Source organism: Castor canadensis, chromosome 17 (genome assembly GCF_047511655.1).
Source record: "Castor canadensis chromosome 17, mCasCan1.hap1v2, whole genome shotgun sequence".
NCBI classification, from domain to species: domain Eukaryota; kingdom Metazoa; phylum Chordata; class Mammalia; order Rodentia; family Castoridae; genus Castor; species Castor canadensis.
The window spans coordinates 59,225,890-59,252,816 of NC_133402.1; the positions used below are offsets into that span (position 1 = coordinate 59,225,890).

The 26,927-nt window shown below is 39.7% G+C and overlaps 1 protein-coding gene and 1 non-coding gene across 5 annotated transcripts in view; one reads left to right on the forward strand and one right to left on the reverse strand.

The window, feature by feature from the left end:
* Nucleotides 1-26,927, reverse strand: part of Cep70 (centrosomal protein 70) — a 52,909-nt gene that overhangs the window by 17,070 nt on the left and 8,912 nt on the right. For 2 of the 4 annotated variants that reach the window (XM_074059179.1, XM_074059178.1), the window contains exons 4-13: nt 26,401-26,491; nt 26,188-26,311; nt 25,368-25,548; nt 22,638-22,807; nt 19,038-19,094; nt 15,107-15,194; nt 14,923-15,011; nt 13,261-13,335; nt 6,757-6,862; nt 3,419-3,589 (exon numbers count right to left, since the gene is read on the reverse strand). In XM_074059179.1, coding sequence (XP_073915280.1) covers nt 3,419-3,589; nt 6,757-6,862; nt 13,261-13,335; nt 14,923-15,011; nt 15,107-15,194; nt 19,038-19,094; nt 22,638-22,807; nt 25,368-25,548; nt 26,188-26,311; nt 26,401-26,491 — 1,152 coding nt within the window. Of the gene's footprint in view, nt 1-3,418; nt 3,590-6,756; nt 6,863-13,260; nt 13,336-14,922; nt 15,012-15,106; nt 15,195-19,037; nt 19,095-22,637; nt 22,808-25,367; nt 25,574-26,187; nt 26,314-26,400; nt 26,492-26,927 lie in introns of those variants that run through there. The other 2 variants (XM_074059181.1, XM_074059180.1) reach the window with 2 other exon arrangements.
* On the forward strand, nt 6,203-6,275 carry Trnav-cac (transfer RNA valine (anticodon CAC)). The gene has a single exon. It is a non-coding gene; the product is annotated as a tRNA-Val (tRNA).

Consider the following 26,927-nt stretch of genomic DNA (forward strand, 5'->3'; position numbering starts at 1 on the left):
TTTGGGTTCACAACCTTCACGACTGGCTAATTTGAAAAGGGGGCATGTGAGCCAGGGACCTTGGGGTAGGAGAGCAAAGGTTTACTTGAACAACAGCTGCCTTAAGCGAGCACTTTTTTAAACTAAGGCCCCCTGGTGATAGCAGGAACTGGTTCAGCTAAGATCAGCCATTTGTTCAAAACAGGAGCTTACAGGGTTAAGTGACATCTCACAAGGCACACAGGCAACAATTCAGGGAAGTTAAGCTGACATCTGTGCAATGATAATATACTATACATGAACCCCTTTGACAGAAAAGACCTGACTTTAGTTGATTCTCACAATTTGTCTTTCCATCACTAGCTTCTTTAACTTAGCACAACGTCCTCATAATATTCATCCATGTTGTAGCATGGGTTAGAATTTCCTTCCTTTGTATGGCTGAATAATATTCCATTAAGAGGGAGCTCTCATACACTGTTAATGGGAATGTAAATTAGTACAGCCATTATAGAAAACAGAATGCAGATTCCTCAAAAACCTAGAAATAGAACTGCCATACAATCCAGCAATGCCATTACTATGCAGCTATCCAAATTAAATAAAATCAACAAATCAAAGAGACACCAACACTCACATGTCTACTGAGGTATTATTCACAATTGCCACGATGTAAAATCAACCCAGGTGTTCAATGACACCTAGAAGAGTGGATAAAGAAAACGTGGGGGGGGGTATATATGTGTGTTGGAATATTATTCAGCCATAAAAATATTAAAATTGTTATTTTCAACAACATGGATGGAACTGGAGGACACTACGTTAAGTGAAATAAACCAGACACATAAAGACAAACACCATGCAATCTTACTTACAGGTGAAAGTTAAAAAGTTGATCTCCCATAAAACTACAAAAGTTGTTTCCAGAGCCTGGGAAGAGTGCGGGTGGGGACAGGAAGAAGATGGTTAAGGGGTACAGAGGTGCAGTTGAACAGGAAGAGTGACTTCCAATGTCCTGTAGCATAGTAAGAAACTAAGGTTGATAACAACTGTATATTTCAAAATGGCTAGGCTCTAGAGAAGATTTTCAAAGTTTCTAACCAAACAAATTATGTTTGAGGTGATGTATATGCCAATTACTTTGATCTGACATTGTATACTGTATACGTGGTACTGAAACATCACAATATACACTATACATATATACAGATATACATCAATTTAAACTAAACCACATATATAATATCCCATAATGTGCACATAGCACAATTTCCTTATCCATTCATCCCTCAAATCCATCCTTCTAAGTCACATCCAACCCAAGGGGACAATGCAACCTGGGAAGATGGTTGCCTTGAGCTAAGAGGGTGCTCATTAGGAAGAGCTCTCCCTACGAAACCTTGGAGGAGGGGTTCACAGAGATTATTTTGGGTTCTGAATCTGCTGTATGAATGCAAGAAGCACTGCCTGAAGTACCGGAGCTACCTCAATGGCAGAAGTAACTGATTGTCCCTTGGATGTCCTCAGAGTGTTCTCACTAGAAAACTAATTCCTTACTTTCTACACAAAAAACTATGGAGTAGCCAGAACTTGCCACCACTGCTGGGCCATTCTCAGGCCTTTCTCTTCCTTGTCCAGACCCTAGAGTCTAAGTTATCAGCATCATGCCTTGCACTGCACCATGGGTATCTGTCTTCATGGCCTTCGCTTTGTCTAATGTTACACTGAGGGGTTACTGAAATTTATTTCATATTTTTTTAGTACATTCCATCTTTCCAATTGGTCTGAATCTTACGTTCACCTTTTCTCATACCTCTCATGACCTTGGACACAGAGAACAAGCAGTAAATATCTATTAATTTCATTCTTCCCTTGGCTTCCTTTATCACCTCATCTTTCCCTTTTCTTGGAAAGGTTGGGCTTTCTCTGTCCCATCCCTTCTGAGGGGGGAAGTGCAGCTAGCACTGTTACATCTTGCATCAACACACAAGGCAGTAGCTTTTCTACACACTGATAGAGCTGCTGAGAGAGAAATCAGGAAGACAATTCCAAAAATACACATTGGAGAGAAAAATAGCCTCTTTAACAAATGGTGCTCGGAAAAATGGATGTCTACACCTACAAGACTGAAGCTAGATCCCTACTTCTCATCCCGTATAAAAGTCAATTCAAAATGAACCAAAGACCTTAATCAAGACCTGAAAGTGAAATTATCAGAGGAAAAGGGGAAACACTTCAAGAAACAGGCATAGGCAATACTTTCTGAATAGAACCCCAATAGCTAGGGAAATGGAAACTGACAAATGGAACTGCATCAAATTAGAAAGCTTCTGCACAGCAAAGGAAACAATTACCAGAGTGAAAAGACAGTCTACAGAACGAGAGAAAATCTCTGGCAGCTACTCATCCAACAGGGAATTAATATCCAGAATGCAGAACTCAAAAAAGTAAACACCAAAAGAATAAATAAGCGACCGATATGAGCAAATGAACTTGACAGACATTTGCAAATGAAGATGTACAGATGGCTAACACATGAAAAAATGATCCCATTTGGAAATGCAAACCAAAACTACACTAAGATTCTGAGTCCACCCTTCCCCCGAGTGGCTATTATCAAGGGCGGGGCTTGGGGAGGAAACAATAAACAACTAATGCTGGTGAGGATGCAAGGGAAAAGGAACACTACACACTGTAGGTGAGGATGTAAATTAGTGCAGCCACTATGGAAATCAGTATGGCGGTTCCTCAGAAAACTAAAATTAGAACTGTCCTATGTTCCTGCTCTGCCACTCCTGGGTATATGCAAGGGAATTTAACAGACACCTGCACACCCATGTTTATCGGGCACTAGTCACAGTACCCAAGTTATGGAATCAGCTTAGGTGCTCATCACCAGATGAATGGATAAACAAACACACAAAAAGGATTAGTATTCAGCTATAAAGAAGAATGAAATTGTGTCATTTTCCAGGCAAATGGATGGAAACGGAGATCATCATGTTAAGCAATGTAAGGCAGACTCATGTGAAATACTGATTTTTTAAGAAAAGACAAAAAAGGGGGACTGCTTGGGAAGAGGAAGAGGATGCGGGAAGGGAGACAGAAGAGGGTAATGGAGGGTGATCAAAGTACATTTTATACGTGTATGAAAATGTCATAATGAAACCCATTATTTTGTGCTATTAACATAAGCTAAAAACATTGAAAAACAGGTATGTAAGTAGAAGGTTCCAGCTTCATTGTCTTTTTGCTTTGTTTTGGTTTGATGGAACTGGGGTTTGAACTCAGGCTGCCATGCTTGCAAAGCAGGTGCTTTACCACTTGAACCACACCTCCAGTCCTCCAGCTTCATTGTCAACAGCATCAACAAAAGCCAATGATAAGCTCCAGAGAGCCCAATAGATTTTCAAGCAAGTAAAGATCATTCAAGCCTTACCTTTAGGGATGTCAGTTCGTCTGCCCACATTTCTATTATGGGAACGAGATGTTCAAATCCACAGTCTTGAATAAGATCTTTATGAAAGTTTGGAGCTCCTCCTTTGCTCTGTTTATAAATTATTACTGGAGTTCTTGGATTGTGAATAATTGAATTGATGCTACACAGCACCTTTAAAGAAAGACAGTGTTCTAGTTCAAATGTTCATCCTAGTCCAACAAATTCAGGTATGCTAAAGGAGTGCGTTACATGTCAACATAACATTTTCAGAGTTAATAGTTTTAGGTATTAAGATCTTTGTTGGGCATGGTGGTACATGCTTGTAATCCCAGCACTCAGGTTGCTGAGGCAGGAAGATTGTGAGTAAAAGGCCAGCCTGGACTACACAGTGAGACCCTGCTTAAAAACAAACAAAAACCAGAAAAAGAAAACAAGGATCTTTAATGAGACAGACACTCATTAGTATGTAAGCTCTAATAAGATCAAAAACTACAGAAAAACTAAAATGAAGTTTGAAGTGAATTAGACTTGAAAACAGTTATTTTGTCCTCTTACAATGGCACGTAGAGAAGTCACCTGGACACATTCCCTCTGTCCACCTCCTAGCATTTAAGTGAAGTAGGGTGTTAAGGGCCTTTTCTGTTGTTTCAAACTTCAGAGTTCAAAGGAGAGCTATTAATAAAGTCTCCCCAGCCTACAGTCCTGGCCACATTGTGCAGGTTTCAGCAGGAAGTAATCAAACTGACCCTACACCATAAGAACATTCCTACCCAGGAAAGTGTTAGAAATTCACCAGCAAGGACTCACCAGAAGACTGCTCCTTAAAGTATACCTAGAACTAGCGGAAAATGCTGTTGCTCTGCTTTTCTACCCAGAGAGAAAGCTACAACGAACAGGTCTTCTGAGAATTTGGCTTCTGGTGTTTATTCATAAGGAAGTTTTCTTTGTTTTGGCTGAGCTTAGGAGTGTGTATTTCAACATTTCACTTCTATGATATCTATCAACTTTGTGATGGGGAGTGAACGAAGTAGATTACGTGTATGTTTAGTAGTACGTATTCAGACTCTGTCTTAGCTTTGTTTGCAATTATTTCTCTTCCTTATCTTCGACCTTTGCAGTATGGCACTGTGATAGAGTGGGATTCTATCCCCGAATCTAGGCTGGCCTTGGACCTTGCTTCAATCCACAGAATGTACTTGAAAAATGTTATTTCTTAAGACAACTTGAGCACTTTTTCTCTTTCTCTTTGAGCTCTGTCACTGCCACTTGGCCAAGTCTAGGCAGGACTGGGGTAATAACGTATGTACACCTGGCCCAGTCATCCACATCACTTGGACACAATACACTGATCTCCCAGAAGCAGAGTCATTCTACTGCCTTGAATCTCACCATCGATGCAGAGCCAATATTAACAAAACTGCCCAGCTGTTTGAGTCTAATAACAGTAAAGGGTATTTTCAATTACTAAGTTTTAGAATGTGATTGTTACATAGCAAAATGATCTGAATCACACATAAACAGACTACAACAAGGAAAGGAGCAGCAACAAGAAGGTTGCTCTTTTATATTGTTTTTGGCGGCTCTGGGGTTTGAAATCAGGGCCTCATGCTTGCTAGGCAGGTACTCTTACCTCTTGAGCCAAACTGCCAGCCCTTTTTTATAATGGGTTTTTTTCAAACCCATTATAATAGTTCTCCAGAACTATTTGCCTGGGGTTGGCTTAAACCACTATCCTCCTGATCTGTGCTTCCTGAGTACCTAGGATTACAGATGTCAGATACTGGCACCCAGTTAGGGCTGCCCTTTTATATTGTGGTAGGGTAAGAACACGCTCTGGTATCATTTATCTGAATATTAATCCATAAAGTCAATCTAATTTCAGTTCATCTCAATGGGATTTTTTTTAATTTGAAAAATTGTTCATCCTGAAGGGTAAAAGTACCAAAAATATATCCAAGAAAAATTGGGAAATCCTTATCCGAAAAAGGTTTCAAAACCTAGTATAAAACTATAAAATTAAAGAATATGGAAACAGCATAGGACTGGAACAGACCAGGTAGTCTAGAAATGAATTTATGCATACAAAGAAGCATGAATATGCTAAAAGTCATTTCAATAGAGGAAAAAAGTGGCCTGTCAAGAGACTGCAAATTCAAATGCCCAGAGGAACCAAGTATGAGCATAAATAAGTGAAGCAAGGATGGGTGGGAAGTACAGCTAACTGGAGAGTACAAGCTCATATCTGACAGGGACAGACAGAACTCTGCCCTGATAAGAAACATGCAGGAGCTGCGTGTGGTAGCTCACTCCTGTAATCCCAGCTACGTGAGACACTGAGATCGGGAGGAGCATGGTTCCAGGCTAGCCAGGACAAAAAGTTCATGAGATCCCATCTCCAAAATAACCAGAGCAAAAGTGGACTGGAGGTGTGGCTCAAGTGGTAGAGCACCTGCTTTGCAAGCATGAAAAGCAAGTAGGCCTGAGTTCAAATGCCAGTCCTACTTAAAAAAAAAACAAAACAAAACACATGCACACACACAAAAAGAAAAAAAGGAGCATGCAGAAATTAAGGGAAGCTGGCAATGAGGACTTAATAACATCATGTAATGTTTGAAATATTAGTAATTAATTCAAAATTTAAAAACCCTAGCCAGGCACCAGTGGCTCACACCTGTAATCCTAGTTACTCAGGAGGCAGAGATCAGGAGGATCGAGGTTCAAAGCCAGTCCAGGCAAGTGGTTCACAAGACTCTATCTCGAAAAAACCCAACCCAGAAAAGGGCTGGTGGAGTGGCTCAAGTGGTAGAGTGCATGCCTCACAAGCATGAGGCCCTGAGTTCAAACCCTAGTGCCACCAAAAAATATTTAAAAACCCAAAGTGGGCTCAATAAAATATGCATGCAAGCTCAGTTCAGTCAATAAATTACTAGATTTAACTGCTCATCTATTCAGTAAATGGTCTATAAAACCCAGTAAGGTCAAATTTCCTATATCACACCACATAGAAAATTATATTTCACATGAACATAGTATTTAAACACAAGACCCTAAGATTTGCTTAATAATAGTGACAACAATAACAATAAAAAGCAAAATGGCTTAAGTGAGTAAAGGGTTATAAATAGACTATGATGAGCAATCTGGAGTGCTGTGCACAAGTTACATGCGAACACGATGCCATTTTAGAGAAGGGAGCTTTCAGATTTGGTTATCCATAGGTGCCCTGGAACCACAGACACAGGGCCGACTGTACAAGTGTTCCTTCCAAGAGATAACTTATTACCCACAATGGAAACCAAGGTTCATCCACCACCAGCCTTCCTGTTCGCTGTTCATACCTGAAAGTATCTCTGGTCAACTAGGGCCTGCTGATGGTTTTCTTTGCTGGGCTCGTCTTTTTTCTCTCTGTCCTCAGTCTTTTTAGGATTGATAAGCTCTTGCAATCTAAAGGGGAGAAAATAAAGACAATACAAAATGTTTCCCTAGGTACTAGATTAAAATGCTAAACTAGATAAGTCAATTATCTAGCTGGTCTCCCAAAAGCCTTATGCCATTTTACTTATAAACATGTGTAAACATTACATATGCACGTATATCTAAAATTTTTTTTCGATTTTTTAGATCTCCAGCTCTAAAATTTATGTCATATTCCACAAGTTAGAAGGACTCCTTGAAAGCAGAAGGGATCAGACTGAAGAAGAAAATTCTATTCACCCTCTACCACTGCCCCCATCACGCACACAAAGCAAACATGGGAAAGAACTATAGATGGACACAACTTCCATTCCCAGTTAGAGGCTAAGGTGAAAGAGTAATTGCACTGGCAGTGCAATTGGATTGACTCCTGGAGCAGGAACACCTAAACATTTTGGCCTTCTCAAACATTTCGGTGTTCGATGTGTGACAAAGAACAGATGACAGTGATGCACGGACCAGGCAGATGATGTAGAAACCCAAGAGAACATTTTCCCAGCTGGCTGAAGAACTCTGAGGAAAAAGGAGTGTCCTTCACCAAAGATTATGTATGAGTTTATTTACCCAGGAGCAAGTCTTTACCCTTCTCCAAATCTCTGAAGACGGTTGTAGCAAGCATTCCTTTTTGTCTCTTCCCTACCTCTGCAAATACTAGTCTCTTATTAACCTGCTTAAAATGAACCCTCTTCAGTTACAGTATGCCATCAGCTGCCTGCTGGAACACCCATCCACTAAGTGTGTTCTGTGACTCATTAATGAGCCCTGACCTTCTGTTTGCAAAACAGAACAGTAAAATTCTATCCTGTCATTTGCCTGCTAAAAAACAGTCCATGGCTTCTCCCTGCTTTGCACACTAAATCTAGTTTCCTTGGGCTAGCATTCAAAATTCTCCATGACTTCCGTTTTTTGTTGTTGTGGGGTTTTTGTTGTTTTTGAGAAAGGGTGTCTCTATGTTCAGGCTGGCCTTGAATTTGTGATCCTCCTGCCTCAGCCTTTGGAGTACTGGGATTTCAGTTGTGTGGCACCACATAACGGTGTTGGTCATGCTGTTAGTCTTGACCCAGTATTCTTACTGATTCCCTTCCGAGGTGATCTTGCTACCCTCCAGTGCCATGAATTGCCCCTGATCTTCACTCAGTTGCTGTTCTCTGCTCTCTGATGAGTATATGCCCAAACAAAATCAATAAGCAGAAGTAGCTCCAAGTAGATAGTAACCTCCTTCCTCTAGTAGACATCAAGACCTCCCAATTCCCTTTCCACTTGACTCCACATCTACTCACCACATTTAAATAGTCTGCAACTCTGTCTAAAAGCAGTGCCACGAACAAAAAGACACAGAAAAGCTAATATGGCCTCTAGAGGAAATACAAATAAACCGATATATCTGAATTTAAACGTCATTTAACCTTTCACTGGCTGTTCATGGTGGTGCATGCCTGTAATGTCAGCCCTCAGGAAGCAGAGGCAGGAGGATCACAAGTTCCTGAACAGAGCAAGACCCTGTCACAAACAAATAAAAAACCTTTCTCTCAGATAAAAATGTTTAACTTATCAATGAAGTATTTGCAAATATGATGAATAAACATTACACTATGGCTATACAACATTATAGTTATAAATGCAGAAACCCTGTAATTGCATGTAGGATTACAATAACTCTGGAAAATGAACCATGATTCCATAAACCAGATGAATAAAGAAGTTACCTATTTAATAATGATGATAAGTGAATATGATCATGAGTCTGATAATAAACAATATTTGAGAGCCTTCTCTAAGCAGGAATTCTAAGCACTTTACATGTATTAACTCATTTAATCTCATTATTCTTCTAAAGTTATAGACAGTATTAGTAAAAACTGAAGACTCATAGGAAACTGACCTCTGGTTCACCTAGTCTCACAGTAAGTATCTGCTATAACAAAATAGTCCTAAAAAACCTCATGTTCTACAACAAAGGCATGCAAGTGAAAACCATGGGGCCCAGGGTTACAAAGCAGATGACTTAAAACTAGCATAGCTCTGGAAGTAGAGAACTAACAAAATAACAAGTGGTACCTCAGTACCTGTGCGGATATTAAAAGTTCAAAGGCAACAGAGAAGAAATGTTGGCTTGAGGATGCCAGTCCAGAGCCAAAGGTGATGTTAAAATGAAGAAGCACAGCTTGCCCGGCTTAGAGTCCACCTGGTGCTGGGTGGTTGGAGAAGGAGTGCAGTGTACAGTTGCTCATTTTCAATTTTCTTAAAGCAGGGTTGAAAGGGCCCTTGCTTGAACACTAGCAAAACCCTTCCCCTTCTCTAAGGCTGTAACACTACCCTAGTGTAGCACCTTGTAGCGAAGGGAAAAAAATGCATGCAAACTACAGCTTCTATGCTGCACTGCCAATCATTCCCTTCTATTTGCATCTGACTGAATTGGTTTTAGAAGGCTGTGTTGTCCCCAGGCCCCACAAAACATCAGGAGCCTTTTGTGCAGGGCTTTAAGCAGTGAGATGGTTCTCTTGCCCCCATCTGGCTGCGTGTCACCGACTGACCCTCCTCTGACACCATTCCACTGGGGAAAAGGAACATTCAAGAGCCAGCCCTCTTCTTCTGTCCTCTTGCTTATACTATAGCAGTAACTGAACAGGGCCTGACGTTAATTTCAGTTCCACTCCCTTGCCCAGTTGATGATGTGGATGCCTGTGGGTTCGACATTGGAAAAGCAATATTCTGATTTTGTCTTTCCCTAGAAAATTATCAATATTATTGAAAAAGTGAATGAAATTAGTATAGTACCTCTGGTTACCTTGCACTGACGGCCCTCTCTGAGCATTTAAGCAACATGATTTTCTAACAAACTGTAACAGGAACTCAAGTCAGAAGCGTCTGAGTTCTCCCATGCTGAACTGGTAAGAGCCTCATTTGAGTTGAAGTCTAGTTAATTTAAGGATACCAACAGATCTTAAACAAATGAAAAACAAAGGGAAAAGCCCCATGCAACTGAATTTTCTCTGGTTTCCATACAAGTGACATACCTATTCATGTCAGGAAGTACCAGATCATAAAAAGATTGAAAAGAGGTGCTACCTAAGTTCTGGAAATCTCTGCCTATTCCAGAAAAAAGATATGAATATCCCTGATCCACTGAGGGATCTCTCTCTCTCTCTCCCCCCTTTCAGTTCTGGATTAACTCAGGGCCCTGCACTTGTTAAGCAGGTGCTCTACACTTGAGCTATACACACCCAACTCTTTTTGCTTTACTTTTCAGATTGGGTCTGACATTTTGCATAGGGCCAAACTCTGTCCACGATGCTCCTACTTGAGTCTCCCAAGTAGCTTCAGTTTTGAATGTGGGCCATCACACCCAGTGCCAAGCTTGTTACTGATTAGGGGCTAATTTTTGCCTGGCTGGCCTCAAACAACAATTCTATTTCTGCCTCCCAAGTTGCTGGGATTACAGGCATGTGCCACCATGCCTGGCACTCCCCCTCGTTTCTTTTGTCCTGTATCTATAAAAGTTGATTTACAAGCTGTGTTACCACTTCTCCATTCTTTGCACACCAAGTAAACTTGTGCTGCCAGTGTTCAGCCTGGTTTCATCTTTGGCTTCACAACACTGACTGGAAAACGATTCCTTTTGGGGACTCACTCTCTTAAGAGAGGGGCCAACAAATTCTTGGTAACATAGGGAAAATAGAAATCTTGTTTTTCTTTGGATAGTAACAATGAACACGTATGTAATGGACTATATCTGCCTGGCTGCACAGGGAGTGAGGTCTGTCTTTATCATCTCTGCAGCAGACCGCCTACCCTGCACCTCACAGGCTGGATGAATACCTACTTAATAATAAAGCTTTCTTTCCTACATTTGCAGAAGAATCCACTGGGTTGACAGCAGACTGTATTTTTAATTATTCCTCAAACATCAGGAGTACTTTGAAATATTCTACCTTTTCACTACAGAAAATAAAAATCTAAAAAGTATAACCTTAAATTTTTTCATTGAGTGCTTTGTTTTGTTCTAATCACTAGTATAGTAATTAAAAGTATGAGCTTTGGGGATGGGGGTATGGCTCAAGTGGTGGAGTGGCTGCCTAGCAAGCATGAGACTATAAGTGCAAACCCCAGCATTTCCAAATAAACAAAACAAAACCCAAAAAACAAAAAACAAACACTTTGGAGTCAGAATGATTAAGGGTCTGACTTCTACTACTCAGGCTCTTCCGCCAGCCCTGAAGTAATGAGGACAAGTAGCCTAGCATCCCAAAATTTCTGTTTCCACATCTGGATACTGCAAAATTTCCAAACTAAAAAAATTCCGATTTTTTTAAAATCACAAAGGCACTAACAGTTTCTTCAAAATTTAGCAGAAAAAATGTATCAGAGATTGTTCCTGAATTGTAATTATAAAAGATCATAACCCAACTGGACAATATATATATTCAACTCTCATTATTTGACAGTAATAGTCTACAGTCACCATGAATACTGAACTGGTGAATACTAGGCCACTGCCCCTAAGGGACATGAACCAGCCTCCTGCAAGCTTCTGGTCACATCTCCCTTAACTGATGGTATGTAACCTTGTTTTATGTGTGTCTCTATTTCAAGACACCTCACTTAAAATCACTGTTGATTCACTAACACTGAACTCATGGCTAGCAGTACTCCATATCTCAAGCCTTGAGCAAAGCCTACTTTGCGTATTTTCCAGAAGGCACACTGTAGCCTTTCTATGTGTAGGAACCCTAGACACACTTAAGCACTCACACTATCCTAGAGAAGCTATCTCTAAAGGGGACTATCTTAGAGAATTTACCAACAAAACATGTAATATAAAAATGCAAAAAAAAAAAAAAGAGAGAGCATTGTTTACAGTGAGATGGTTGAAATGGGGCAGAACAACAACTCGTTCAACAGTTGAGGACAGGAGTTGCCCACTAATGACTGTGAAAGCACCAGAAGGACTGATTTGGATGTTGCAGTAAGTTTTAGCAGGTAGGCCAACTCACAAATATAGACCTTCCGAATGAGAATGACCAAGCTTCTGCACGTGTAAGTGCATGCATGCTTGTTTGTCCTGACTAGTACACTGCATTGGGGTCAATAGGTTTCCTCTTCTTTTGACTTTCTACTTCCCCACATCCTCTTTTTGCCAGTTGCTCTTTCTCTAACTCCCCATCTCAGTTGATGGTGCCAGCACCTTCCTAGTTACTCAGGCCTAACACCTAAAGACTTTTTATTTTTCCTTTTTGCACGCAGTTCCCTATATCTCATCCATTACAAAGTCTTCTCTTCGACCTCCAATATTTCCCAATTCCCAACACTTAGCAGCCCCACTGCCACCACTGACCATGCTACCAACCACCAACTCTTGCCCAAGCTCTTATAATAGTTATTCTCCCACTATTTAATGTCTAGGATTCATATTATATTGAAATTGTCATACTTATTCTTTCATTAGCCTTCTCCCTCAGGTCATCTCCATAAAGGGTAAGAACTTTTCTATTTGGTTTACCACTATAATCCCAGTGCCTAGAAGGCCAAGGAGATAGGAAGAAGTACTTCTAGGTACCCAAAATGTCCAGCAATACTAGGAAGAGATATTCATTAACTGAAATGGAGCCTTTCCAAACCTTATACTTCTCGTTTTCAGTTCTCTTTCCCTACTATTTTAATTTTACTTGCTATGCAATTCCTGGCTACTACGGTAGTCCATTCCAACACTCCCCAAACTACTCTCTCAAGTGCCATCCTCTTGAATCACAGAATGCACACTGGTACTCTTCAGGAAGCCATCACTATTTACAACCAACATTCTAAAATACCTGTGAGCACTCGCTTTTCAAAGCTGAAGTGCACAAGTGCCGTGCGTGCTGTCATTTCTAGCTTTAACGTGAGAAGCTCACTTTAAAATATTCAGATCATGATGATCAGCAACAAAGATCTGGGGCCCACTACCTCTAGGTCATTATTCTCTTGCCATTTCTTCCATTTCCAAAGACAATTTTCTATTAAGTCTTTGTCCTTTATTGCATGATACAACTGCCTTTTTCTTGCTCTCAATTTAGATAAATATACAGTCAAGTCCAACACAGTTTAAACTGCTTCTAAACGTGGAACCAGAAATACTCCTATTTGTTTGGTTTTTGAGATAGGGCCTTACTACGTAGCCCAACCTGGCCTCAAACTCACGGTCCTCCTACCTCGGCCTCCCCAGTGCAGGGACGCTACAGACATGAACCAAAACACCTTTTAATGTCATTTCCCTCATCAACCTGGTAATTCCAAGTCAAGGCCACTATGAGGCAGCATGAGATAAGATGACAGGTAATAAAAATAGTGAAATAGAAACAAAAGTGGTAACTTTGATAAAATATAATTACTTGACATTTTTCTTAAGGGCTTTTTCCAGTTTCTTCACCTGCTGTTTATAAAGTCTCAATTCATGTTGTGTGGGCCTGTAGAAAATAAACCATGTTGAATAGATTCAATTTATTGCATAAAATGACAAAAGTACTTGGTAAACAATACAGTACACCTTGTTACTTATCACAAGTAAGTTTATTAAAAACTTTAAAATATTTCTTGACCACTAATGGGGTATTTACTGGCCATTTAGAGTTTTTCTTCTGTATAATTATTTAAAACTTTTTACTCACTTCTTTTGTTAATCTGGAATTTGTTTTTATAGTGAAATATTTCAAATATGCAGCTAAGAACAGAGAATATTACAACAAAGCCTGGTGTGCCCACCACCTGGCCTTATCTATTAAAATTAACCATACCTCTACTTAAAACTCTGCGTGTCCCTCATCAATATCATTTGTCTCCTTCTGTAACAGACGTGTCCACTATCCTGAATTTGTTCATTATTCCCAGGCATGTTTTTAAACTCTTACTACATACTGATATAATAAGAAATGTAGATAGTATTGTTTGGCGGTTTGCATTGCAGCCCTCTCTCTGTTACAGCATAAGCTTTATGAGAACAGGTGACTTGTCTTGGCATAGTTTTATCCCAGAGCCAGGGAAGATGTCTAACCTGTAACAGGTGCTCCCACACGTGTTTGATGAGTGAAAACAAAGTCTTGACAATGTTCACTCCTAATCACTCACTGTCATCATGCAGCACCATCCTAGCTATGCTGCCTCCACCTTTCGGGCATGTCACAGACACCACTGATTTTTCTTCTCCTCTCACAACACAGGGGAAAGGAGAAATAAACAAGACATCCTAGAGTAGCTTGGGGATGAGGAACTCTTTGACATGAGACTGAATCCAAGACAGTATTCATATATAGTGGGCATTTCAAAGTCACTAAGATAAACTTCAAATGTTTTTATCACAAAATACAATCAGTGTTTGAGGTAACATATGTGTTAATTAGCTTGATGTAATTATTCCACCTTGCATTCATAAATCACATTACTTTGTATTTTATAAGCATATACAACTATAATTTGTCAACTCAAAAATTTTAAATTAACAATGATTAATTATGCTAGGTTAAAGAAGACATTAAAAAATATTGTATGATTCCATTTATATAAAATCTAGGAAATACAAATGATTGTATGAAGACAGAGCAGCTCAGTGGCTGCCTGAAGCAGAGGTAAAAGGGTGTGAGAAGCGATGGGAAAGGGGCCAGAGGAAACTCATAGAGCAAGTATCCCAACTGTGATTATTTGGCAGGGGTGTACATGTGTTGGATGTAAAGCATCGCGTACATTAAGTACACACAATGTTCTATACGTCAACTACACCTCAATAAAGGTAACTTTAAAAGAAAAATAAAACTTCTACTTGAAGTTTCTAGTTTCATCTTCAATGTGGACTCCTATCTTCTCACTTCCCTTGCCTACCTATGGGTTCTTATTCCTTCCACCATTTACCATGAGACGATGGACTATAATCGGTTTAAGAGTGTCAAGTACTCAGGATCAGTTTTAGAGTGAAGGGGCTAGAATGGTTTATTTAAGATTCCAAATTCCAGTATGTGTTTACTTTTCAAAGGATCATGAAAAGTTATTTAAGTTTCTCTCACCTGCTTTCCAAATCTTTTTGGAGGTTCAGCTTCTCACTTAAAAGTGCATCAATCTTGGACTTTGATTCCTTGAGTTGATTCTGTAATGACTGCAACACATTTCACAGGAAAAAAAAATAGTAACTTTCCTAGGGGATTATTTTACTTTATAAAAAAGTGTTTATTAATTATACAGTTCCCATACCATTAGAAGGCCTTTATAACTTGGTGAGAAATCCATGCTTCTGTATTCCTTTTCTTCTTCTGACTGGCTTCCATCTTCTCTATATCGTCTATAAAAAGACACATGTGATATACCTCTTATGAAAAAAATCTATCTTCAAGGAAAAAACCCAGCTAATAAAAATTAACCAAGCTGGGTTGGGGGATATGGTTCAAATGGTAAAGCACCTGCCTAGCAACATTAGGTTCTGAGTTCAACCCCCAGTTCTACCAAAGAGGGAAAAAAAAATTAAAACAATCCAACAGAGCCTTAACAACCTTAACATAAAGTAAAAACCAAATTTCTCACTTGTTCTCACAGAGAATAGTATTAGGACAAACTAATACTGTAGCCCGTATTTGTCTGTATTTCTTTACCTAGAATGTATGAGGACCAGAACTTTGTCTTATTCACTGTATAGCTCATTGTCCAGAAGAGTACAGAGCCTAAGAGGGGGTGAAAAAATATTTGCTGAATGAAAAAACAAAACACAAGTGGAACATCCACAGTCTTCTGAAAAATACATTCTCTGCATACTGTTTTTTCTTTGTAGCACCTTCAGGTTACCAAAAACTCTAAGTGAAAAAGTATAGAGCTTAAGTAGGCAAGGCTGCAGATTTCATAACCTTGGTTCAAGTCTCAGCACCACTATTAACCAGATGTGTTACTTGAAGAGGCCAGTCTCTCAGAATTGACTACCTCTAAATCAAGAATATTACTGCCATATCTACCACACAAGATTGATGTGAAAGTAAAACATAGTAAAGTACAAACAGCACATACTAAAGCACTCTGTGACCTGGAAAGTGCTAACCAGTCACTGTTATAACCATCTTGAACTAACACTGTGCTTACTTTAAGCATATTGGCATTGATTGAAAGACTTTGGACAACACTGCATTAAAAAATGGGTAAGATGGCCAGGATGGTGGTACATTCTTATAATCCCAGCACTGGGATATAGCTGGAGGGGACTAAGGCTGGAAGACTGTGAGTTTGAGACCAACCTGTGATACAAAGTAAGACTCAGTCTCTCTTTCTCTCTCTCTCTCTCTCTCTCTCTCTCACACACACACACACACACACACACACACACGACAAGGACAGGGCTTGCTGCCTCTACGAGAGGCCCACATCCCATTGTCCTCTTCCTCCAGTTCTACAGCTACTTTTGAGTTTATCCCACTTATCCACTCCAAATCGTAGCCTGTCATCTCTTCTCTCTTTCTTTACTAATGTAATATTGTCAATCACACCCTTCCCTACTTCTTCAGGTGACACTAATATCTATCTGCAGGCCTCAAAATCAACCTTGAAGTTGTGACAATCTCATTGTCAAGTTAGGAAAGGACTCACTCTTAGAAAGGAAACTGAAGTTTGTAAACTGTTTGGTCAACAAGTCCTGAAACCTCCTGCCCCCTTAGGAAATATTCTTTATTGCTGCAAAATGTAAATGGCTTCCAATTTTGTCATCTGTAAGAATATTTATAATGTCTCCCTCTCCCTCAATGGGACACTCAATTCAAGTATCTGGGAGTTGGGGGTGAAGCACAGTGCTTGCCTAACATGCACAAGTCCCCAGGTTCCATCTCCAGCACTGCAAAACAAATACAAGAACATCTGCCCCAAGCTTAGTGTGGTTAGAGCAAAGGATTTCACTTCAGCTAGCTCACCAATGAAAGATTTGTTAGAAGTGATTACTCTCCCCTAGGTCCCTCATTTCCTCGGTCTGATTTTCACCACAGATGTATGACAACTAAATTCAATTATTACTACCCCAATAGCCTAAACCCTTTCAGTCGAGGCCTCTAGTTTGCTGACTCCGAGGCACCTGTTATGCCGTATGCCAAATGAAAGATTTCATGATGGCTTTGTTACATCTCTACTCTTACTAAAAAGCCCAAACTCTCTTTCTTCTTCACTTAGATCAGGGGTCAGCACACCGCTGCCCACAGATTACATGCAGGCCTGTATTTCTGTAACTGGTTTTACTAGAACACAGTAATATTAACTCATTTACATAATATTGATAGTTGACTGTGCTACAACAAAACAGCTGAGTAGTTGTTACTGATTTTTTTTTTCGGTGGTACTGAGATTTTGAACTCAGGGCCTTGTGCTTGCTAGGCAGGTACTCTAGCACTTGAGCCATGCCCCCAGCCCATAGGTGAGTAGCTGTGACAAAGAGAGTGGGAACTAAAATAATTACAATTCAGCTCTTTACAGAAAAAGTTTGCTGATCCATGAATCTAGGTTATAATTTAGTAAAGACATAAAACAAAAGTTACAGTGGCTATTCAGCTGGGATAATCTGATTTTTAAAACACTGAATTATGAAAATTAAAAGCCTGATTTTATTTATAAATCCCAACCTTCTAGTTTTTCTTAAAAAATCATTGGGTCTGTGACTCCAGGCTCACAACACTGCACGGCATTCTCTGGCTAGAGCCGGGCAGTAACTGCCCTCTCAAGGCAGGCAGGGCCCAAGTCTCCAGTTTGCCAGAGTCCCATCTAACTCTGTTCACTCAATTCCATTATTTTCCTGACTCTATGAGCATAACCATTTCTAACCTGCCAAGCCATGAAATTCTTTATTTTCCTTCTCTTCCTGGCTTAATTATCATGCCATTATAAAGCATCATGCTTTTAATCGATACATTGTTTACTCACAGGTCTGAAATGGCTTCACCTTTTTTCTTATACTTTTTCTAACTCTTAACCTATCCTTTAAAGCACAGCCCATGTCTGCTTTGTGAAGTTCCTGATTAGCTCCATCCAAAACTGGTCTGTTCTTGTTCTCAACTTCTATGGTACTTACTGTCTGTGCAGTTTTTAGTAATTAGTTAAAATGACATTATGTGCTAGTTTTTAAAGTCTCATACTGTTGTTCTTAATTGTTAAAAGTGTTTACATAAAATTTTCTCTCTTACTGGACTGTAAACTAGAAAGTAAGGACCAGGTCAAAAACAAGTCCAATCTCTGCAGAACCTAGTACCATGCCTACCACATAAAAGTTCCATGTGGAAATCAGAAGGTCCCTGAAGTTAACTTGATAACAATGCTTGCTTTCTGAACAGCGTGAAGCAAGAAGTTGCTTTTATCATTAGCTGCTCTGTTCTTCCTCATTTATTGTTATTTTTTTTTGACTGAGTCCCCACAATACTTGAACATTCAACAACCAGCACAATACTACCATTAATCTGAGTTTTTCAAATTTAGAGTTAAAAATTTTTTAAAACCTGAGTTTCTATAAAGTCATTCTTAAGAGAATACTGAAGTGTATGCTTCATGAGAATGGAAAATTTATCTGCTGTGTTTATTCTGGGACCCTGCCACCCTAAAACAGAGCATGGCAGACAGTAAACATGCGTTCAGTGTGTGCTGTGGAAAGAATTACACCACCTGTGGACAATACACCAGACAAGTCTGCACTTTAACCAGCTCACATTAAAGCAGCAGAAATGATATAGCGGTAGATTTTCTTCAGATAGTTTAGGCTAGCCAAAGACTATTATTCTTTCCCCTTATTTCTTTATTCAGAAGTGACAAGGGTGTCTGAGTCTACGTGCCTGATTGTTCACTGACATTTTAGCTTCGTCTCATGGACAGCTGCAAAATCAGGTTGTACTCTGCTCAGCAGCTAATCCACGGGCTAGCTGACACCAGCAGAAAAAATGATAATGTTTTGAAAATAAAAGGAAATGCCATTTCTGCAGTGACCAACACTTGGGGGACTATGCAACAGACATTTTAATATGAATATAATAAATTTTAACATAAGCAGAATATAACATTTTAGACCCTTAGAAAAACAGCTATACAATGATCTCTTACACAGATTTCCATAGCAGACTTGAAACTTTGAAAGTTTATCACTTATTACTGATAAAAACTTTAACAGGATTACTCATACCTTTCTGCATTGAGTTTTCTAAATTTAGATTCATAGTAATCAATCAGGCAAAGTAACCTAGAAAAAGGAAAATACATTGAATTATTTTCTTTTTTTGGTAGGGCTGGAGTTTGAACTCAAGGTTTCATGCTTGCAAAACAGGCACTCTACCCCTTGATTATCTGGCAAGCTTTAAAATTTTACTTGTTAGAAACAAATGTTTATTTCAATAGAGATTTTTAAGTAAGCATAAATATTATAACTCAAGTTATGAAATGCATGTTCTCTCTGTCCCAACAATTCTACCTCTAGCAATCTCTCACACCCTGTGCCCAAGGGTGAAACTCTTGAAACTCTTTTCTTGAAGAAAGTTGTTTCCTGTGTCACTATTTGTCGGAATGAGAAAAACTCTCAGTTCTTCAACATGGAATAGCTTAAATAATGGCACATTCATTATTTCTTCTAATGCATCACTGTAAGAACTAAGGTAAATTTACATGCCCCAATAAGGCCTGATGAGAGAAAAATGATCCATAACCAAATGTATACTACTCTACTTTTGTTTAAAGGTAAGAAAAAAATGCATATGAATTTATGTCTGTGTTGTAAAAGAACTGAGTTCTGAACTGTTGTGTAAAACTGTGTCGGTGCATGTGGAAGAGCAGTGTTGGTGGTATGCTGACTGGTGGAGGAGGTACCAGGACGCTAAGAGTACGTCTACAGCCTGACAGCCCTGCACAACGAAGAACTTGTGCCATGTGCCCCCCATTATGGGTTACTTAACATTCCTAAATACATTCACTTCTCTAACTGGAAAATTCTTTCTCTCACCTCAGTCTATCAAAACACTTCAAGGAAGCCAGGGGGTGGAGGAAAAGGGAGAGGGCAGGGGAGAAGAGGGGAATAATGAACCAATCATTGTATGTACATATGAATAAAGGAAATAAAAAAAAAGGGAACTAAGGTAGAAAAAAGAAAAATGGAGGGGATGAACCAATTCAGGATACAATACATACACACACACACACACACACACACACACACACACACACACACACACACACATATGGAAATGTCATAGTGAAATTCTCTGTATCAAAATCTTAAACAAACAAAAACATTTTTTTTTAAACGGAAGACAGAAAAATAAAAACAAGTCCTTTCTGGGGTAGGTACCAGTGGGAAGTGGGGAGGATATAAGGAAAGGATGTAGGAGAGTGAATATGGTCAAAATACTATGTACTCATGTATGAAAATGGAAAAATGAGACCTGTTGAAACTATTGTAAGAATGGGTGGGGAGGAGAATGATGGAAGGGTGAATTCAGCTATGATATATTGCAAGCACTTTTGTAAATGTCATAATGTGCTAATAAAAAAAAATTTAATGGAAAAAAAAAAAAGAGGGCCTAATTACCACTGGCATTCTTTTTCTTCTCTGAGAAACCACCATTGGAACAGTCACAAATAAACCTTAATGGAGACCAAAAAAAAAAAAACAAAAAACCCTTCCGCTCCTACTAGTCTAGTTGCAATTACCTCCTTCGGGAAGCCCATCTGACCCCTGCCTTTCCACTTGTCTCTCTGTCACGTTCACTTGGTGCCCTGTCACTCCCTGCCTTATGTTCTCCTCTTGTGCCTATGCGTTCACCTAGCCAGACTGGGTGGAAACCACGGCTTCGCACATCTCTGCACTCTGTCTCACCAAAACTAGTGCACTGCAAATTTTGACAAGATCTGCAGTGGCTGTGACACAGGTATTTCAAACAAGGTTAGCTCGCAATCTCAATGTTTCAAGCTGAAATTTGCTTTATTAAGAGTCAATAGAGGTAGGGAGTATGACTCTGTGATGGAGTGCTTGCCTGGCATGCACAAGGTCCTGAGTTAATCCCAGCACCACAAAAAAAAAAAAAAATCCAATTAGCGAGTATGAGGCCCTGAGTTCAATCCCTGCAAAAAACCAAACAAATAAAAAAAAAATAGAAAGCTGTGGGTATAGGTCAGTGGTAAAGCATTTGCCTGGCATATATGAGACTCTGAGTTTGATCCTATGACCACAAAAAACAAAACAGAGGGCCAGGCAGGTGGCACATGCCTGCAATTGCAGCTACTCACAAGGCACAGATCATGGTTTGAGGCCAATCCCAGCAAAAAGTTAGCAAGACCATCTTAACAAATACAGTGGGCATGATGGTACATGCCTGTAATCCCAGCTACACATAAAGTGTAGGTAGGAGGATCATGGTCTGAGACCAGCCCAGGCAAAGTGTGAGACCTTATCTGAAAAATAAAGCAAAAAGTGGCTCAAATGTTAGAGCCATGAGTTCAAACCCCAAAAACCAGAGAATTTTTGGCCCATTAGACTTCCTCTGGCATGATTCTCTTATCTTCTCACTTTCCCATGATGGCTGTATGGAGAGGGGATTCTTTTCCACTCCCCCTCATCTCTCCCACTGTAATTGTCTTTCTCACTCTGTCTTTATGTTTTTGGCAGTACTAGGGTTTGAACTCTGGCCTCACGCTCGCTAGACAGGCGCTCTACCACTTGAACCCCTCCACCAGTCTTGTTTTTGTTCTTTTTACCTTCTCTATTTGCTTCCCTCAATTTTTTTATTCACACCTATTGCTAACTCTACTGTTATGTTTTTATCCTGAATTACGGTGCTTGTTCTTATTTTCCCTTCCAAAGGAGGAAAGCTGTATATATTGTCATGGTTTATTCTCTCACAATTATTCAATGTACTTTAACTTTTCATATCTATCTGACCTCATTTATTTTTATAGAATAACAGGAGCACCTAATTAGTGGATTCTCAGTCCTACGTAAACCGGTAAGACTAGTTAAGCATGCACTAAGTTTCTACTGTTGAATGAAAACTACCTTTTACACAAGAAGTGGGACTGTGAATATATTATCTGTATTGCTTATATTGCTAGAAGTACCAGGTAGGAGCAAGAAGTTCTTGTGTGTGATTTGGTGGGGGTGATTACAGGTGATAAATTCCTATACATTTCAATCAGCTAAAAGAAAGGATCTTGAAATTTTCACCGCAAAGAAATTGTAAATGTTGAGGAGGTATGTGTATTTAACCTGATTTATACATCATGTACGTGTACTGACATGTCAGCTATCCCACTGACAGCTACAATTTTTATGGTTTTATGTACTAGTTAAAAATAAAAATTTATGCCAGATGCCAGCAGCTCATGCCTGTAATCCTAGCTACTCAGGAATCAGGAGGCTCACAGTTCAAGGCCAGCCAGGGCAAACAGTTCTTGAGAATACCATCTTGAAAAAACCCAACACAAAAAAAGCGCCTGCCTAGCAAGTGTGAGGCCCTGAGTGCAAATTCCAATATCACCAAAATAAATAAATAAATAAGTTTACAAACAGCTTTAAAAATTACTTGGCAATTTATTTAGCTAATTTTAAATGTTTAGTGTTATTTTTAGTAAATGTCTAATTTCATTCCTCTAGGACAAAAAAGTACCAAATAAGAAAAAAAAAAAACCACAAGGGGAGGAGGGAGAGTACTTTAGTTTATGAGAGAGAACCATCTCCAAGAGAGTCAGCTGAAAAAGTTAATCTAGCTACATTATCATTTTATGCGGAAAACATTACTGTCTATCCAAGACGGAGTGAGGAACTCTCTTGCACAGATAGGAAAACACTTGGTTCTGAGTGATGACTCGCTCTTCTTCCTCTTTTCTCAATCTGTAAACATCGTTTTGCAAAGCAGTAATGATTTCTTGTTGCTCCACTCGTTTTTTCTTGTAATGCTGACATTTGGCCTGTAAAATGTTTAGAAAACATAACAGGGACATGCTGTTCCACTAATGCGTCACACAGAGGCATCTTCAGCTTCCACTGAGCTGCTTCCATCAAGAGCTTCATGTTGAAGTAATTTTTAAATGGGCACAAGGAACATGATTGATATGTCATACATGTAACAGTGCCAGTGGCTCACGCCTGCAATCCCAGCTACTCAGGAGGCAGGGATCAGGAGGATCACAATTTGAAGTCAGACCTGGGCAAATAGCTTGTGAGACCCTATCTCGAAACAATCCGACACAAAAAAAGTTCTGGCAGAGTGGCTCAAGTGATAGAATGTCTGCCTAGCAAATGTGAGGCCCTGAGTTCAAACCCTACCACCAAGAAAAGTCATAAATGGGAAAACTATGAAATGGAAAACTACAGCTGATGTGCACACATCCAGGATTTCATAATAAGGAATTTAAGAATCTCCATTAAACTGACAACACTTTATGTTTAGGTTTTCTTCTTTTTTCTTTTGAGACAGGGTCTCACTATGTAGTTAAAGCTGGCCTGAACTCTCCATCCTCCTGCCTCAGCCTCCAAGCGCTGGGATTGCGGGGTGAACCACCACCCCATCCCAGCTTAGGTCAAGGGGAGGGAAGGAAAAGGGGAAGGAAAGGGGGAAGGGAAAGGGGAAGGAAAAGGGGAAGGGAAGGGAAAGGGGAGGGGAAAGGAGAGGGGAAGGGAAAGGGGAGAAAAGGGCATCCAATCACAAAAGTTGGCAAGTATATGAAGAAACTAGATCCTGAGCTGGGTCTGTGGTACATACCTGTAATTCCAGCCCTTCAGAGGCTGAGGCAGAAAGATTGAGGCCAGCCTAGGATATATACTGAGAGCCTGATTTTTGGTTTTGGTTTTTTTTGGTGGTATTGGGGTCTGAACTCAGGGCCTTGTGCTTGCTAGGCAGGTGCTCTACCACTTGAGCCACTGCACCAGCCCTGTGAGATCCTGTTTTTTTTGCATGGTTTTGTTTAAGAAAAAGAAAAGAAACTATAATTCTCATACCCTGGTGGGAATGTAAATTGATATGGCTACTTTGGAAAAGTTTGGCGGTTTCTTTAAAAATTAAACATACACATCCCATGTTATTCAACCTCAAGCCATAAGAAAGGAAAGCACATGTCCGCACAAAACCTTAAACACAAATGTTACAAAAGCTCTATCTGTAACAGCCTGACACCAAAACAACTCAAGAGTAATCAATAGGGGAATGGAAAAAAACTGCTGTGTCTGTGTAACAGAATACGTCATAGCAATAAAAAGGAGTCACCTGTTGGTACCGTGTGGCAGATTAGCCAAGATTCTGTCACTTCAACAAAATACCTGAGACAATTAATTTATAAGTTACTTTTGACTCAGAGTTCTGCACATTCCAATCCAAGAGTAAGTGGCCCCATTTCTTTGGACCTCTGACAAAGCCCACACACCACGGTGGGAGTTCATGGCAAGAGCACGCCTCTTGATCTCACGAGGGAAGAGGGAGAGGTCAGAGTCCCATAACCCAATGACTTAAGGACCTCCCTCCCCCAGGCCCTCCTAAAAGTTCTCTATTTCTCTGGGGACCAAGCCTTTAACACATGACCTTTGAGGGGACTCATTCAAACCACAGCATGGCAGCCACACAGAAGAATCTCAAAATGATGACAAATGGCACAATACTGGCTATTAGTGACATTCAGAACACATGTGAACAATCTTTCAATAGACCTCTTTGCCACAGACAGGCAAAACAAATGTTTCCTTGCTCCCAAGTGCCACATACATAGCACTAAACCAGTCTAAAGCAGCAACTGTATACTAAAAATAGAAGGCTGTGCCTTAAACTGAAAATAGTCATGAGACAGGAGCACTTTCATCTTTCCCAGTGGCTTATCATTAAAAATATCCATTTCCTTTAATTACAATAAACAGCCAAGTTTTAATATAAGGATTTTTTAAATTGGGAGATTAAATATTCAATGTTGAAATATTACCATTTCTATGAAAAGAACTCAGTTTTTACACATAAGAAAGTTCTGGATGACTTTTAGACATTCAGTAGAGATACCAAGCAAGCAGCTGGCTCGGAGTCTGGAACTATGGTCCGAGTTACAGATACAGATCTGGGAGCCATGAATTAAATTGAGGTCACCAAAGACCTTAGCATGTACAGAAAAAGAAAAGCCCCAAGGACTCAGCATTGGGCATTCCAGCACTAAGGGACTAAGGAGCTGAGAACTACCACAGGCACGGGAACTGAAGAACGACCAGTGAAGTGAGAGAGAAACAAAGGCAGGATATGCTGGAAACCAAAGCAGTGGTAAGTCAAGGAAGGAAAGGCCCGTGTTAACTGAAAAGGATCGGATGTTGATGGTAACAACCTCCACCAGCATGAACTGTCTGCCCCATCACCTTTCAATACACTCAAAACCTGGTGATTTCCTTGGCCTCTTTGCCACCAACATGATACAACACGAAGCAACATGGAAGTCACCTGGGACCATTTTGAGCTGTTTCAGCACTAGTTGCCATCTAAGAAAATATGTAACTCAGTACCTGTAACATTTTCTGCTCCTTTTGCAGGTCTTTGATTTTGTTCTGTTGCTGGCACACTCTATTAAGGGACCCATCTTCTAATTCACCAATTTTGGACTTCACACTCTCCATAACTTGTTCCAAGTCATTTGCTCGTTGTTCCTGATGTGCTGCTCGGCTTTGCTCTACCTGAAGTTCGTTTCTAATTCAACAGACCCAAGTCCTTCCTTAGAATTAAAGACAAGTCAAATCCCCAACATACCCCTCAGACAACTGATGTGCTTTCTAAGATTTCTCAGCATTCTTAGCATTCCTTCTTTTGTGGGCTCTTTTTTTTTTTTTTAAAGTACTGGGGATTGCACGCAGGGCCTCACACATGCTAGCTAAACGCCCTACCACTTGAGCTATGCCCCTAGTCTATTTGTTTTTGAAATAAGGTCTTGCTAACTTTGCCCCATGGAAACTGGTGATCCTCCTGCTTCTGCCTCTGGAGTAGCTGGGATTACAGAAGTGAGCTACCATACTTGGCCTTATATCTTCTTTTCTTTTGGTGTTGAAGTTTAAACCCAGGGTCTTGAGCATAAAAAGCACATGCTACCACTGAGCTACATCTCCAGTTCTAACATTTCTATGTTACAGAGGCTAATAGGAGAAATGGAGGGTACCATTACATACCTATGCTAAACTATGAACCAAAGATTTAGCTATTAAAATTTTATTTACCTGTAAAAATATTTTTAATTAAAATGAAAGATTAAATTTCAGGATTTGTTTCAGGTAGTTTTTTTTTTAGAATGTAAACAAATAATTCAAGGGAGACTGGCTTGTTCCATTTTCTTACTTAAGCTGCTGATTGCTTTCTATGAGCTCCTGTATCATGCTCTGCTGACGTGCTGTTTCTTCCATCAACACTTTCAAATTCTGCCTCATCCTTTGTGATGACTGTTTGTCAAAAACGATCAGATCTACATTTTAAAAATAAAGGTAAAATAAAAGCATTTCAAGATTCAAATTTTTAAAGGAAAAAGAAGCTCCAAGAATAGGATGTGATTACCTTTTAGATCCGTCCTTTTGACAAGGAATAAAGGTTTCAAGCCATGCGCCATCAGCAGCACATTTATGCTCTCCCATTCTGCTTCCTCCTGCTGCGCTTCCAAGGAGGGAGAAAGGATCAGCTTCAAGATGTGAAGAAGAACCTTCATAGATCATTTCCTATGCTTGCAGAATAACAGAACTTTTCTACAGAATGCTTTTTAAATATGAATTTTTTTCTCCAAAAGGTTTTTTAAATATGAATTTTATGTATATCTGATGAAAATTAAAACAGATGTATTGTTTCTACCAAAACAAGCAATAGACTAGAAGTGTACAAATAAGCAAATTATTGCACTATACTGAGTACTCATATGTAGGCCTTAATGGACAAAGTAAACAATAACAGAATGCCTGTAATCTCAGTGAACCAAAGACAGACCAGGCACCACTGAGAAGAAACTGCTGCAAAACTAGGGAATATTAACTGAACATAAAAGGTGAGTCACTCAGAAACAAGTGCAGCTTAGTAATGACTAGGGTTACCAA